Below are 16,262 nucleotides of genomic sequence, written 5' to 3' on the forward strand. Positions count from 1 at the left end.
AACAGTAATCTTATTTGTACTTTTTGCATCGGCCTATATAATGAGGTGCAATTACACATGTCTGTTGGTGATATAACTGAGGTTAAGGGCTGTGTTCATCTCTTTACATGTGAAAATATTAACAACCATAAGAGAAACACAAATTAAAACAGCACACGCACAACAATACCCATGTATTGTTAACGTTATCATGACCAGGTTGAGACATACACACATAACCGCAACGCTAAAGCAGCCAAACACGCTGCATTGTTTCCGATTTAAAGAGTGTTGCGTTTGTGGCCAGCTGGTTCATGAGGATGCTGGCGTGACCTGTTGAGTTAGTTACACGCAACTCGCTTTTATTTTAGGAATCAAGTTCAAATAAACGGACTTACCTTCCATCGAAAAGTTAACTTTCACGGTGTTCGCCATTTCTCTAAAAGTAAACTAACCTCGCAGCCCCTTTTAAATATTCTTCTTTGAGATTTATTGGCGATTGGGAAACAACGAATTGGCGCATTACCGCCACCGACTGGAATCTTGAATCTACTCCGACGAAGTCATGCCCCGCCCTACTCTGCCTCTGATTGGCTAGAATTCGTTGCACTGATTGGTTAAATATAGGCACGAGGAGCCAGCCGGTTTAGAGCCCTTTAAACGAGTCAGGCAAGAGACTGTCAGTCAATGTTGTTTTATCGTGAACTCATGGACTGTGGACGGACATGACATTTAATAATAACTTAACCCTGACAACGAACGGTAACTAAACGGGCCTGCCTTTAACGTACGAATATAAGTGTGAGCCAATCAGAGGCAGAGTAGAGCGGATCACATGACTTCACCACGTTAGGGGGGAAAAAAAGGCACGCTTCTTCTTCTGTTGATTTTATTGTCAGTTGTTGTGTGCAATATCACCACCCACTGATCCTTAGAGTGGACTAATGATCTATACTGGCTGTCACACATTTATAAACAAAGCAAAAATAGGAACAAATAAACAAATTAAATAAGATCCAAATTCGATTTATTGATCCAAATTATTCGAGGAGTTTTCCAAACACACTCGAGGTATTACTCCTATTGCTCTCCAATCCCCATTAGTCCATTCTTTACATACTTATGCAATATAGTAAAACATAATCCACCGTTTCTTTGACAGTTTGTCCTCCAGACCTTCTATGCCTCCCGCCACATATTTGTACTAATATTATAAAGTTGATGTGACTACGCTCCATATTCAAGCCCATTTTGCCACTTCATCTGCCTTTTCATTCCCATCAATTCCAACATGAACCACACAAACCTAGCAATGTCAATAATATCATTAAAGCAAATATAAAGTGCCTATGACTTGTACTTTCTGCATGATGCTCATTTTGATTTATCGCTCAATATTTTGTTTATTTCGGGCAACAGAATAGCCAGTAAAGCTATTCATGAATTACTTTTGTACACGTTGCAACATTTCCAGGAATATTTTACGTGGTGGTGAAACTGGTGAATGACAACTGATCAGTGCATCAGATCTCCCTCAGACAACTCCGGGTGTGTGCTCATTCATTCATTAAGGATAAGGTTCAACTTATGTCAGCCTCAGCTAAAGTTAAACATTAGAAGCTTCATTATCGCATTTCTGTGCAGTAATGTATATTTTGATTATGCATGTGTTTCTGTTGTGTAATTGTCAAGTCATCAATCCTTATACAGTTATAAGTTGTAGCTTTTCTTCCTCGTTAATGGGTCTATAAATGGAGTCCCTTTACAAAATATTTGATTCTTTTTTTTTTTTTTTAATAAAACTTTTCTCCACATTACACTTAAAATGTAGGCAGTTTAATTTTCAGGAGATGAATATGTACACTTTTAATTTCATCAATTTACCTCAGGCAGTAAGCAATTACTGTATAATAGATTTACAAAGCAAATACTGACATAGTATTCTGTCAAGGCATGTTCCAGCATCAAAATAGGATTCAAAATACACAAGTACAGTTTTGTTCCACATAATATATGAAATTTATCACTTTCATAACTATTTTTAAAATATCCAAGAATATGGGGGAAAAAATATTAGTGTTCTCTTGTAGGTGACAATAAGAAATACAATCAGCAGTTCTCATAAATGCATTGAAAAGAAGTAGCAGCCAATGAGAGAGAGAGAGAGAGAAAGAGAGTACTCAAAAAGCAAACATAAAAAATATAGACTTCTTTAAAAGGATGTACTCTCAAGGAACTGGATATTTTAAGGCATTTAAAAAAAACATGGTGTAATTTGGCAATTTCTGCCTGTGTCAACTCTCCTCCATTTTTGTTTTGCTCTGTGTCACCCAGCGTGACGGCTACTATCCAGAGATGTTTTCCTCTGCTTGAAGGCATCTGAGGACATACAGGATCACTTGATAGCAGAAGACATATTGCTCCTGTAAAAAAAAAAAAGAGATGATCAGAGCAGTTAAGAATTAAGCTACTCGATACTTAAATCAAACTTTAAAACTCACCTCTGTCTGGATCATTCCCTGTCTCTGAAGTCTCATGTTCCTCACCACATCCGAAAGATCAAACTACAGAAAGTGTTTATTAGATTGTGATCATGCTGAACAATGAAGAGACAAAGAAATAAAAACAGAAGCTTCCTTTATAAACAACATAATATAAACAAGATAAAGATCCGTCGACTTACATCCGCATCTTTACTGATGAGACCCAGAACCACGTCGATACAGATGAGGGTTCCTGATCGACCGATGCCCGCGCTGCAGTGTGAGACTATTGGCCCCGATCGATGGACGTGCCTCATGTAGGAAATAAAGGTGAGCAGCTGCTCGGGTTGCGAGGGCGTCCCGTGGTCCGGCCATCCCGTGTAGTTCAGATGAGTTACGCGTTGTATTTCATTGGTCTGCGGGAGGAGAAACTCTCAGGTTAATGTGTCCTGTTCACAGTGTAGAAACGTTTTAATTTGTATACAAACTAACCTGGACATCTTTGACCTCGATGAGTCGGATGACGAAGTTGTCGAGATATTGGTCTTTGATCAGCGTGATCTGTAACCGGTCGTCCACCATCTCCGCTGTCCTCGGCGTGTCCGGCCAGTAACGCTGACATTTCACTTTCCCACCCTCTACTTCCTGGGTCATCATGGCGATCACATTAGACTTCTGCTCCCAGACCATTTGCCAAAAGTCCCCCAGAGTTGTGGGTAAGGGACCCTGACACGCGATGTACATATAGTTCTCGTCCTTCACGGACATATTTATGAAGTTGGCATTGATGTAGCCCCCGTCTCTGCCCAGCACAACTCGAGTTGTGTCAACTAGAAGAGATTTGGACATGAAAAAAAACATTTTAAGTATCTAAACTTATCGAAAAGCCTTCCTGCTTGCCGTGAGGATACACTGTACAAATAACACATTTGTGACTATTCTTACAAGGAACAATGTTCTTGTAGCGGTTCTTCTTCTTGTTCTCCTTCGTCTGACCAATCAAACAGTCGTCCAGCGGCTGGAGGTTCTGAAGATTCTGCCAGGGAGGAAAACGAAAAATTATATTAATAAATGATCAATTCATCGAATGAACTGCAATTAATTCACAGGCATCGAAATTCTAAGTAGATTCTTACCTCAAACTCCTGCAGCGGGACTTTCTGCTCCAGAAGCCCCCTCATCATGCGGACCACAGTGTTGAGCTGTGGTCCTGTGTACTGGCCATCAGGGACCACTTTGATGAGGGGCAAAGAGGTCAGCTCATCCTCTGTGATGATTGGCCCGTCTGGAAGGGGGGGAGAGGACAGAAACAGTTAAAGCAGATTTATGAATGTAATTCAAAAATTACAAAACAAATGGCCCAAAAAAATGTTTTGTCAGTAAAGACAAATCTTAAATGTGAAAACACATAATGCAAATGTTGTGTTCCTCTTTATTATAGACTACATTCTCACTGCACTAAATGCATTAAATGTTTAAATCTCTCTTTTGCCAACCCGAATGACAAATTCCCATATCACATACGTCTTTTACTTTTACTCGCCACTCCGAATCAAATTTAAAGCCCAAAGCCGCACTTACCATCTCTGGATTCGGAGTTCATGTTTTCAATTGGCAGTTCGTCACTCCCCCATGTGATTTCATCTTCCTCTGGCTGTCCAACACTCATTTGCAGATAGCTGTTGATTAAAAAAACATAACCAGTGAGATGCTTATTAATATATTCACAGATCTACGCATGAAACCTAAAAGCAAAATCTTACTTTTCACTCCTCGGATCGTCTTCCACTTCCACTTTCCTGGAACTCTATTTTGAAAGAATAAAAAACATATATATATATTTCAAACTTAAGCTACATATAGCTTCAGAGTTTCATCAAGTTGGAAAGATTTGATTGGTACCTCAGGGGAGTCTTCAGGTAAAGAAGAGCCATCACAGTCGGTGTCCTCTGAAAGCTCTGCGCTGTGCTCCGTCTCTCTTTTGTGTCCGAGTGGATCATCTTCATAGTCTGTGAAACAAGAGCATGCTGTTAACAATTGTAATATTAGATATACAAGTAAAATTAAACAACATTCAACATGATTCTACAGAGATTTTCAGTGCACTTTCTAGCCTGCACATTATTACCTATTGGTGGTATGGCAGGGCAGCCGACGCGCTTCAGCTCATTACGGAGAGGAAACGGCTGAGTCTTTGCTCCACTGTCCTCACTCAGATCTGAAAGCAACATGAAGGAGTGTGGGGGGGGGGGGGGTGCAGATTATTAATAATAATGACGGCACCAGTCACAAGTAGAATTACATCTTCGTAAATGATTTAGGAGCCAAAATGTTTCTAGAAACACAGATTCCATGTTTTGCGTCTCTCGCTCGTACCTGTGTTTCCATTGCACTTGTCCGAGTTGATGGGCAGATAGGACAGGTATGTGTTTGGGTTCTGGTCTGGCGGTCTGGACACTATAAGATGTACCAGGCCTTTAGCTTTACGGATGGTGGTGACGGCTTTGGTGTGGGACACGCCGGTCATTAGTTCCTCATTCACCTGCAAGAAGAAGAAAAAAAATCACAATCTTTGATACACGTGAGGAAGAAAGACAAAAGCATGCAACACCACAGAATAAATGTTTAGCAGATTGAATGTTTTGCGGTATTTGTTAATTTGTTTGTGGAAAGTTCATAGTGTGGGCATAGTTCACAGTAAATGAACCATATAAATATAACATTTAAATATTGTTTAACAAAAGTATATATATCAATATGCACTTAAATTCTGAGCAGCAGATGTCAAATATAACTCACTTTCAGCAGCCTGTCTCCCACTTGCAGTTTCCTCGAGGACTCTGCTATTCCTCCCGGGGTGATGGACTTGACAAAGATCCCCCTTTCCCCTCCAATCACAGAGAACCCCAGACCTCCTGCCTGCAGCTTCTCCAGATCCAGATGTATGATCTCCTCCTTCATATTCAATAAATAAAAAGTGTAATCATACTGTAATCTGTGATCAAAACTTTAGTAGACAACTGTTTGGTAGTGGAGTAGCTATAATCAGACTTTCCCCGATATTATTGCGATAAGAATGGTTTCTTAATTCAGATACAAAGCACTATAACAATGTATTTCTAAACTTACCTCTGAAGGACAAAGTGCTGCTAGACTCTCTGTATCGCTTGGATCTTCTCCTTTAAGAAACCCTTAAACAGAAAACAAGTTGCAATTATATGCAAAATAATAGACACAATCAGCATTTTATCATATTTCTTTTAACAGGTGAAGCCTTTAAAAAACTGAAACATACCATTCATGCTGGATGAAACCTTGGGGCTAACATTGTTGTTAAGAAAAGAGACACTTTTCTGCCCGGGAGAAACAGGCTTTCCATCCCTTTGAGGAAATAAAAATGATAAAATAACTTGTCGTAATGCCATTCAGATCAATAACTTACACAAACCCAGCGTGACAAATCCCATTCAGGCTACACGCGTCATTCTTTTCTAGACTACCTTGTGGCTTTGAGTGTGAGGTCGTCGAGGGACAGGTCCATCAGTCTGGTGCTCTCACTGAGAGTCAAGTCCTGCGTGGGAGCACCGTTGATGTAGTGGATTAGATCGAGTGTTCTCAGGCTGCCCTCCTCAAAGGCCATTGAACCGGGAACAATGTCTTTCACAAACAAGACATCATATACACTGTCACAGCCACCATCCAGTACCAAACCTGGCAATAGAACCAGATGTGAAACAATCAAGACTTGACGTACTTATCTTAGATGCAGTATCTGGGAAATCTGACAAGACCTATGAAAAGTGCCAGACGTGTTATTACACGAGGACAGTTTCTTACCCAGTGGTTCTTGGCTGCCCTTGAAGTCGATGTCAGGCAGCAGATGGGCTTCTATGGGGGGCTTGGGAGCCTCCAGGACTCTCCCTACCACCAAGTCAACCACACGAGGGGCCGCACGCACAAGATTGACCACCTCGGTGTGGCCCATATTGCTCACATCGGTGTTGTTCACCTGGAGAGAGAAAATAAACGATTCAAAGGAATCCTTCGACAATTTGTGTGACACGCTGGTTTGCTTGAGACACTATTCCTATGAATGAAAACTATATTAGTTTGAAACCACTGTATTTCGTTTACTTTAATGCACCAACAACATAGGCTGAAACATATTGTAGGCTGTGACCAGATTAAGGGAATAAGGGTGAATGTGTACCATAATCATCCGGTCCCCGGGCCTGAGAGTTCCGTCTCCTTTGGCTGGATCCTGGACGATGTCATGGATGTAACATCCATGATCGTTACCTTTTGTGAGGGTGAAGCCCAGGCTGCCCTTTTCCGACTTCACCAAGGAGACCTTTAGCTCTACCTCCTAAAAACAGAGGTGCATCTCAGTTAGAGAAATTACCCTGGGTCTGAATAAATCTGATTTTTTAAATTTTAGATACACACACTTTTCTTTCCTCACTCCTTACCGGGACAAAGTCCTCTATGTCCTGTCCATTGCTGAACAGGGTGAGGTTTAACGGCAGAGGCAGTGGAGGAGGCAGGGGATCCGGGCTTGGGGCAGTGGGGGAGGACACCATATGCAGGGTGGATGACTCCAGATCAGAGGTCACGGGGGATGGAGGACACCTGTCCAAACAACCATAAAAAGGGAAAATTATGAAATATCAGAGAACACAATGAATGCGGATGACATGCCGATTATTTTTAACATTCTTAAAGTACCTCTTGCTGTGGTCCGATCTTGTCATCGACAGGTTTGGGGAGTAGAAGGCTGAGTTGATGGTGTCGTCCAGTTGACCAGTGCTGTCGTAGCGTCCCAGCCCCAGGTTGCTGCTGGGGGTGTGGTACACACTCCGCTCCCAAGTTTGCCTGCTGTGCTCCACAGGGCTTGTGCTGAAGGCTTCTTCCACCTCCTCATCCCCATCAGTGCTGTCGCTGTAGCTGTTGTGTCGGCCGGGGGTTCTGAGCAGCAGCCTCTCCAGGGCGTCGTCCACGAGGACCTGACTCCTCTTGCCCTGTGAACCTGGAGGAGACTTTGCCCTGCCGAAGCTCAGGCTGGACTCTGCCTGGGTCACCAGCTCCTTTCGCGGAGATGGCATGGGCGTCTGCGAAGAAATCAGTTTCAATTACGTTACCTGTTACTGGCACTTGAAATCTCCACAGAGTAGTTAGAAGACAAAAATAAGCATTATTTACTGACTCACCAAAGCTGAAGTGTCCATTTCAGGTAGAACCCCATATTCAGGTCTACAGAGGAGCAGAGTCACCTCCTGTCCTGTTCCTCGCAAGGCAGATATCACCTCCTATGTGAAGGAATAAGGCGCCAGAACAATGAGAGGACAGACCAGAGCAGTTCCAAATCAAAAAGGTGTAAATAAACCAACTTGATCCCCATTTATATGAACATGTGACTGCAGAAACTGCAGAGACATCCTACTCACATGTTGCGAGAGTCCTTTGAGGGGGGTCTGATTGACCCGCATGATGACGTCGCCCACGTTGATGCGACCGCTCTCTGCAGCTGGTTGGCCAGGAAACAGCTTTTTAACCCGCACCATGCTGGAACTGGGGGATTCCTCAGGGATGCTCTCCTCCCGACTGAAACTGAAGCCCAGACCTGATGTGTTCTTCAGCAGACGCACGTCAAACACATTGTCTGTGGGAACAAAAGACATGTGGGTTCTATTAATTTGTCGTGTACTGGATCTCTTGGCCAACTTAGCCCCTGTGATCCTGCATAGAATGTATAGATGGTGGAATAAATACACACTTAAGGTGGATTTACTATTACAAATAGTACAATCATATGTAACTATTAGAAAAGGCTGCTCCACAGCACCTGTTTGGGCTCAGGCTAAAGTTTGAAATCAGAATAAAGAAAACAATTAGTTCATCATCTTCTGAAGAACGAGTGTGTTGCTCAAACTATTAAAAGGAAAGGCTCAAATGGTTTGGATTTTAATAAAGTACATACATGCCCATATGTACATTGAAAGCGTTATTGGTGTCTACATTTGTTCCACCTGTCCAAATCGTCAAAATAGTTGAAACGATTCCAAATTGAGTGACGGGAAGTGATCAATTGTTCAGCTATTGAGGCTTCTGCAGTCTGAGTTACACAAATCAAGTGGCTTTCTTTCAAAATGATGGTATTAAAAAAGGTAATAATGTACACCTTATGTTACTAATCAACACGGAAACACCATATGTGGCAAACACTAAATTACAAATTCAGAAACAGACTGATGTGACACAGCACACTGAACTCTAGGAAAGCAACACGTGGTCTTCTACGTACAAACCAGCTCCTGAGCTCTAAACAGGCAGCAGTGTGTTAAACTGATGGGTTGTAATGAGATTAACAACAACAACAACTTACTTTGTTTAAAGAGAGACACATTTCTTAGTGGAACACTGTTAAAGAATATATGAGCTAAATGTTTCCTACTTACTTTAATTACAGGATGGGCATACAGTATAGGGTAACACTATTCTGAAACCAAAATAAAAATACATTGATCTGAAAACAGGTGCCCGGCCTACTGAGACGATTAATTAGACACATTCGGGTGTATTAAAATTGGTTACTTTAAAACTTTGGTTAGCTAACCCCAGCATTTATAATCACCCAGCTTGTGTGCCGTGTTGTCGCCTCACCTCGTGTAATAAAGCTGTACTCTGGCTTTTCCTTGACCTCAAGTGGCTGCTCTTTATTCTTGGTCTGGTCTTGGTCGCTGGCTGCAGTTGGCCGACAGCACAGAGGCGTGAGGGGAGCGTGGACACTGTCCGAAGGCGGCTGACCCTTCTCCAGCAACAAGTGCACTGTCTGAGGGAGAAAGTTGTTTACTTGGTGTTACCGGCCAGCCGGGCAGCAATTAAACAGCTTGTCGGCAGGCTGCTGCAGGTAAATGTCACCCCTCACCTGCCCTGTTTCTCGGAGAACTTCTACCGCTTGCTGATGAGTGGCTCCCTCCAGACTGTTTCCATTGACAGCCACCACACGATCACCTGAACACGACACAGACACAACGCGGTTATGACACAAAAAGGGTCTAAATAGACACTTGTTTGCTCCACTAATTTCTACTTCAGCCCGTCTATTTCACGTCATTATTTGTAACCTCGCCGTCACCTTTCTGTATCCTTCCGTCGAGGTCGGCAGCTCCTTTCGGTATGATGGCTTTGACGTAGACGCCTCCATGGCGAACAGTCGTGTTGATTCCTCCCTAAGAAAAGAGCACACCTCTTAGTCTAATCAGCCAAAGAGAAAATAGTTCCTTATGTGTTTTCCATGGGGGGGTGATGGAAGGGTGGAGGTTTTCTTTTTTTCATTTCAGGTGTAATTGCTAAACTGATAAATGCTTTGTCTTTACTGTGGGTTCATTCATATAATGTTGGTAAGTTATATGAAGTTAATTACTTTAAACAAAATGTCAACCAAACTTCACAAGAGAAGCACATTTGGCAACAATGTTCAAGTCTCCCTGCATTTAAATTTGAAGTTTGTAATCGTATAAATGTTGTTTGTGGACATCCATTGGGAACAGCAGGTGTGGCTATTTTATTTTTCTTTGTTTAGAAAAGATGAGCTTGTATCATCCACGAGTGGCTTTGGCTCAAAACATGACTATTTCATATATATATATATATATATATATATATATATATATATATATATATAAATGCCTACTTAATAATTTAGGTTAGACAAAGCCTTTATCATATCACAATTATGAATTAGTTAAAAAAATGTTTTAAAAAAAACCTCCACTATGATGTTATTAACAAAATTACTGAGAGGTTAAATCTAAATAATCAAAGACAATGTGAAGTTCTATTCCGTGTCCATTTGGTTATGAATGATAGTCTTGATCATGGGTTTATTGTTAAGGTGAATTTCATGGTTATTTTTCATACACACTCAATCAGTTATTATTCTAAAACACTTATATTTGACCGCCACCCTGGTCAGATGACACACAATCACATGGTTTGCTGTTGAGTGTTATCGATCAATAAAGGAGGAGCAGCAAACATGTAGGAAGCCAAAAAACAGCTCACTAACCCGCCCTGTTTAAAATGTGTACGGTCCTTTGTGTGAATGTATTAAAAGATACTTGATTCAACAAAAAAAAATCCTTATCGATTAAAAAAAGAAGAAGAAGATAGCATGCAAAAAGAAATAAGTGGACAGTATTTCCACAGGAGCTTCCAGATCTGACACCATACCGCGTTAAGAAAGCAAACCCAACAAAGCAAAAACACATTATATTAAAACAGAGAGACAACAAGATGAGCGGGAAACGGGGCAAAACAAAGAGAGGGTGAAAACCTTGCCGAACAGTACCGTGACACTTATGCCCAGGCTGCTGTCTTTTTTAGACAGCTCAACGTCAAATAGTTCTCCTGGACAGAGACTATTGACCCCTGGGGCATTACCATTTAAACTTTCCATGATGTGTTCCTGCAAACAGAGAACAGGGTATTAAGTTGAATTATCACAAGCTGGAACATGCAGAAAGAAAAAAAAAAAAAAAAAGGGATCAAGGGAGAGTGAGGAAGCTGAACTAGGTAACGCGGAGAAGAAAGTGAGCGGATCTTACATTCAGGGAACGACATGCAGTGAACAAAGCGCCTTGCATTGACATTGTTAACGTAATGGAAGGCTAAGGTTATAAACAACAGGCAGTTTGTTGGGCCAAGCATCTGAAAGGGGAAGTGTAATGCTTGTTTATGGAAGAACCATTCTTATCCTGTTCCATTAACAAAAGTTGAATCTTATTTGCTCCACAGATAATAAAAAAAAAAAAGAAAGAAGACTTTTGTGATTCATAGATCTCTTGAGTAGACAACTACTCTGTAGGATGATGTGTACAACCAAGGAATTCATAAACACAAAGGCCGCACCTTTTTGACTTTGAGTTTCTCTTGACTACTGGAATAAGTCTCCTCATCCATGTCTGAATCGCCCCAGTCAGAGTGCTCGGAAACTTTGGGAGCTTCTGCCACTTTAGCTTTTCTAGTTTTGGGTGGCAGAGCCGGTGGCGCAGGATCCAAAGCCATGTTAGGTTCTGGTCTGTGACGTTGGACGACGGTTGCAGCTGCAGCAGCGGCTGTGGATCTTTCTAGGCACTGCTGAACACTATTTGCAGGGAGTGGGCTGACTTTAGCAACGCTGCTTGTCCTGGAGTCCTGAAAACTGAGGCTGGGGTGCTGGTGGATGAGGGAGGAGGTGGATGACGGTGCACCAGCGCTGTGGAGAGGAGAGCTTCCTGTTCCCGCCTGCTCCTCTGACGAGTTCTCAAAGTCTGGTTCTCGTCTCTGGCCAGAGTTTAGAGCCTTTAATGCAGACTTGGCTTGATGGGGAACATAGCCTGAAGAAGATTCTGTCAAAAAACAGGAAGACACAAAGTCTGTAAGCGTGGACGAAATAGCAAACACTGGTAATGCACTCTGTACATGATGACAACGAGATATGACCAAAACAAAAGAGTTATCATCCTACCTTTGTAGAGGCTGTCTTTGGGCTGCAGCACCACCAGAGTTACATCGTCGGGAGCATTTTGGAGGATGTCAATCGCGGTGGTATGAGAGAGCCCATCTAGGTTCACATCATTCACTGAGATCAGCCGGTCACCTGCGTCAACATCACAACTGTGACTCACATGCTGGCACTGCTAACTACTATCACACCAGATACCTAAACAAAATCCATCATAAACTAGCTGTATGGGAGGAAGAGCGTAGCAAAACACTGGCCTACCAGGTTTGAGGCAGCCATTGACGTCAGCAGGACTTCCAGGAGTAATGGAGCTAATGATGGTGCCAAGGTCCATCCGACCAGAGTTCTCTCCTCCAACAACCTGGAACCCTAGGAACACACACACACACACACACACACACGAGATGTAGAACACAAAACATTTCGGGAATACTTGTCAACACTGACAGCTGAGCAGTGGCAGCAGCGACAGTGTGAAATGGAGTTTCAATGGAATGCTTATGGACGCTTACCCAGGCCATATTTCACATCTTTCTTCAGGTTTACAGTCGTGATCTCTCTCTCTGGAGATGGTAAGGCAATGAGCTTTTTCTTGAGTGAATCTGTGCAGCACACGGACAATGGCATGTGTTACATTTACCAGAATATACAGTTAATATACATTAGCGCCGTCATTTCTGATTCGATATCACCGTAATTCTGGTAAATTAATTTAACAGGGGATATACAGCAGGCCATTCTGAGAGGATTAGTATATCTACACGGCAACTATTAATCAGCTCAGGCATGCATACAGTGTTGCTGAAGGACAACTACTTTAGCACTGCTGGCTAATGGGCCTGCAAAGGCGGGTTAAGCTAGGATGAAAGGGAAGGTCACAAGTTTAGTGCCAAGCATGAAGCTATTAAACGGTGGGACTGGGGCCAGTTCCACAGGCAGGCAGCACTGAGAGGACAGAGACTCAATTCTGCATTATATAATTGTGATTTAGAGCACAGGTCTTTTTTTTGTTTGTATATCCGTACTTGGCTGTGCCACAATCAGCGTATGGTTCAACAGATTGAAAAGGGGGATTAAGAATATTACAAAATAAGTGTCGGTAGAGAGCATTGGGATGTTTTTTTGTTTTTTTTGCATTTTGAGATTATACTGTATACAAAGCGTGGAAATCCAGTGTCTATGTATCTGGGTAAGTGAAAGATATTTTGGTACATACCGTTAACAGAGGCTGGCGTTGAAGGCACAGAGGAACTGTGCATACTGACACCTGGGAGCAGAAACACAAGAGCTTAGCTGTGGTGTTTTACATTATACAGAACAACGTACACTTCATGTCAGCCTCCCTGCCCATTTACAGGCAATAATATAGGAAATATCCAGAAAAACATATATTGTCATGAATTAATATTCGACACATATTAATTGATCGGACCAGTTCATGAATGAAAAGTCCCAAAATTGAGCATTTGTTGCAGTTATTCTGTTGTTCCTCAATACAGTCATTACATGTCATTTTTTTTACATTACAGTCAAGTCTGCGCCTGTAATTCAATGAGGAATCGTTTAAATATTTTTGCCCTTAAGTGCTGGAACAAGCACACTGACAGTCTTACCTTAGAAGACCAGATTAACTTGGTACATTTTCAGTTTTTTTTATTAGCGATGATGAGCATTGGAGCCAGTAAACTAAAAAGAGGTTTTAATGCTATAATTCAATGTTCTCTATGTGGGAACTCAGCGACTGCACCGCAGGTAACACTATACCAAAAATGCATAGTATTGAATGTAAACTGTGCCGCCTGTTTTTCCTTCTTACTGTTGACATGCCACATTGTAGCCAGACCTCAAATTACACACTGCAGTTTTGTTTTAGATCTAACTGCTCGCTTTCAGAATACACACTTTCCCAATGTTCATAAGATCCATTTTAAAAAAGGTGTATGTAAACATGTCATTTGAATTCTCCTGAATTCTTTCATTATCTCATGGAGAGCATGGGAGAGCTGGATCTGCTATTGAAATATATTAATCTTTGTGATTACCTATCCTAGATTCTCTACCTCTAGGATTACATTGATATACGCAAGCACAGATGTACATTTCAAGTGGGAACTCGAACTACACCACTTGCGCAATCCTTCACCAGAGAGCTGCGTCATCCTTACCTACTACATATGCTTGGCCAGTCTCCTCTGTGGAGGAAGAGGACTTGCTGAGACTCCAGGCTGATCTGCTTTGGGACACCGTGCTAAAAGATCTGAAAAGGTAAGAGAGAGTAAGTGGGAGATGATTAAGCCGGAGGAGGAATCTTTCCTCATTGTAAGTATAAAAAAAAGTAACATCACATGATGTCATCTGTAAACCTGACATGAGAGGGAGCAACTGACAGAAAAACAGGTGTGTTCCTAATTTATAATAGGAACACACACTGGTAACAACAATCTCACAGAAACAAGGGTGCATGTGCATGTGCGCACACAGACACACACACACACACACACACACACACACACCAGAGGTTTAATTAGAGGCTTGAGGTAGAGTTGTCTGTGTCTCTGTGGTGTTCAGCAGAGCTTTAATCCCAGTGAGTCCTCTGGCACTAAAGACTTTACAGAGGGACAACTAATATACACAACAGGGCATGCCATATGATTTTAATGACAAATTAAAGGCGTAAAAAAGCATTACATATTCTAGTTCCCGCAAAGTTTAAATGAATGGTAAAGTAATGAAGTACCAAAGAAATAATGTCAGAATTTACAACATCTACTATAATTTATATTCTGAACTACTCGTGTGTTCAGGCGTTTGCTTAACATCTCACGTATTTAAACTCACTTGTCCTGTTGGGGCAAGAGGGAGTCTGTGTCTGAGCTGGCTCGCTGGTGTTGCTGGAAGTAAGAGGCCACTTGGCCGGGTGGTGGCTGACTCAGTCTGCTGTGCTGTCCATGATATGACTCTGCCGGCCGGTGCTCTGGAGACTCTGGCATTTGGCCCAGGTTGTGGTGGGAGCGGCTCATTATCCGCGGATTGGAAAGGGCCGCTGAGGCCACTGGATTGAAACCTGGAAAGTGAAGCTCATCTTGGACCAATATTGTGCCAGACGTTGCCTTGTGGAGGGCCACTTCTGAGTAGGAGATCCTCTTGAGGTGGTCCGGGTTGGAGCGTGTCGATAAGCTGGGGGCCAGGCTGCCCGAGTTTACCGTCCCCCCCATCATGTCTCCACTACGAGGATCAAGGGAATACTGGAAACTGCCCAAGGGGCTGTTCTCTGGTTACCAGAAAAGACATGCGAAACAGAACGTCACTGCTTAATTATTAGTTTATTGAAATATAAAAAGTATACAAATTAAAAGATAAATCAGGGAAGTCCCACCAAGCTAAATTGCTGATCTGTGTCATTTAATCAGCAGTCTGAAGTAATTATTATCAGAAACAGAAAAAGCAGGTCACCAGGGGGTCTCATGTGACCTCTACGCACTTGTGTGGATGCTCCCTTCTCTCCTACCTAGGTCTTGAAGCTCCTGGTTGTTCTGGCGGGCCTTCATCTGGAGGTGGAACTTGTGCTGATCAGAGCAGAGCTGGAGCAGATACTGACAGGTCTTATTGCTGTCCGTCTGAAACAGGTGCTTAATCCCATCTGACGTGTTCTGGAGGCAAATCTTCTTTTTCTTCAGGGTGACAAGGTCAACATTTCAGTGAAATTAAAGGGACCAACTAAAAAGGGAACACATTGTTTTATTTTTTGATAATAAAGACAAATACATACTACAAAGGAAATCTTTTTCGTCTCCCTCCAGGGGAACCTTAGCACTGGGGTACGATTTCCGTTAAGCACCTCGAAGATGTGCACCCCCTTGGAGTACACACCCAGCATGATGCCCGTCTGGGACCGCTTCTCAGGAAGCACCCGATGGAAATGGACCCCATACTCTGTCAGCCTCTGACTCACCTTTAAGACAGATCAATATAGAGGGAGAATATAAGTTATCATAAAATACACACTACTGAGACAGGGGGAAGGAATGTGAACGTGTTTTGAATAATCTTATTGGGTCAGTGAGCCAACATGTTTATCTGATTACATAAAACCTCATTTGTGTGCTGATGTATTCAATTTGGCTCAGTTTTGTTTGTTGTTAAACATAAGTCAACTTTTTCCTGGAGCACCTGCCATTTTGTGCATGCAAAATGTTCACTGCGTTTGTCACAAAATAAACGGAAAATAGCAATGACCGAAAATATTTCGGTTCATCTTTCAGAAACGAGGATTCCTATATGCTCTGGTCTTGCTG

At 42.2% G+C, this 16,262-nt stretch overlaps 1 protein-coding gene across 5 annotated transcripts in view; it reads right to left on the bottom strand.

Moving 5' to 3' along the window:
* Positions 1-1,073: 1,073 nt before the first annotated feature.
* The window catches only part of ptpn13 (protein tyrosine phosphatase non-receptor type 13), a 39,366-nt gene continuing 24,177 nt past the window's right edge, over positions 1,074-16,262 (bottom strand). For 2 of the 5 annotated variants that reach the window (XM_034546968.1, XM_034546970.1), the window contains exons 16-49: positions 15,737-15,919; positions 15,476-15,638; positions 14,806-15,238; positions 14,133-14,224; positions 13,184-13,234; positions 12,480-12,569; positions 12,229-12,336; positions 11,971-12,102; positions 11,373-11,851; positions 10,798-10,929; positions 9,598-9,691; positions 9,388-9,473; positions 9,123-9,291; positions 7,907-8,121; positions 7,670-7,768; positions 7,188-7,570; positions 6,932-7,091; positions 6,673-6,828; positions 6,300-6,471; positions 5,963-6,173; positions 5,758-5,843; positions 5,592-5,653; positions 5,262-5,417; positions 4,839-5,004; positions 4,591-4,680; positions 4,365-4,471; positions 4,226-4,269; positions 4,044-4,141; positions 3,599-3,747; positions 3,408-3,498; positions 2,955-3,292; positions 2,663-2,878; positions 2,481-2,543; positions 1,074-2,402 (exon numbers count right to left, since the gene is read on the bottom strand). In XM_034546968.1, coding sequence (XP_034402859.1) covers positions 2,325-2,402; positions 2,481-2,543; positions 2,663-2,878; positions 2,955-3,292; positions 3,408-3,498; positions 3,599-3,747; positions 4,044-4,141; positions 4,226-4,269; positions 4,365-4,471; positions 4,591-4,680; positions 4,839-5,004; positions 5,262-5,417; positions 5,592-5,653; positions 5,758-5,843; positions 5,963-6,173; positions 6,300-6,471; positions 6,673-6,828; positions 6,932-7,091; positions 7,188-7,570; positions 7,670-7,768; positions 7,907-8,121; positions 9,123-9,291; positions 9,388-9,473; positions 9,598-9,691; positions 10,798-10,929; positions 11,373-11,851; positions 11,971-12,102; positions 12,229-12,336; positions 12,480-12,569; positions 13,184-13,234; positions 14,133-14,224; positions 14,806-15,238; positions 15,476-15,638; positions 15,737-15,919 — 5,352 coding nt within the window. In that variant the 3' untranslated portion in view covers positions 1,074-2,324. The remainder of the gene's footprint in view (positions 2,403-2,480; positions 2,544-2,662; positions 2,879-2,954; positions 3,293-3,407; positions 3,499-3,598; positions 3,748-4,043; positions 4,142-4,225; positions 4,270-4,364; positions 4,472-4,590; positions 4,681-4,838; positions 5,005-5,261; positions 5,418-5,591; positions 5,654-5,757; positions 5,844-5,962; positions 6,174-6,299; positions 6,472-6,672; positions 6,829-6,931; positions 7,092-7,187; positions 7,571-7,669; positions 7,769-7,906; positions 8,122-9,122; positions 9,292-9,387; positions 9,474-9,597; positions 9,692-10,797; positions 10,930-11,372; positions 11,852-11,970; positions 12,103-12,228; positions 12,337-12,479; positions 12,570-13,183; positions 13,235-14,132; positions 14,225-14,805; positions 15,239-15,475; positions 15,639-15,736; positions 15,920-16,262) is intronic. The other 3 variants (XM_034546971.1, XM_034546972.1, XM_034546973.1) reach the window with 3 other exon arrangements.

The sequence above is a fragment of the Cyclopterus lumpus genome, chromosome 12 (assembly GCF_009769545.1).
Source record: "Cyclopterus lumpus isolate fCycLum1 chromosome 12, fCycLum1.pri, whole genome shotgun sequence".
Classification (NCBI taxonomy): domain Eukaryota; kingdom Metazoa; phylum Chordata; class Actinopteri; order Perciformes; family Cyclopteridae; genus Cyclopterus; species Cyclopterus lumpus.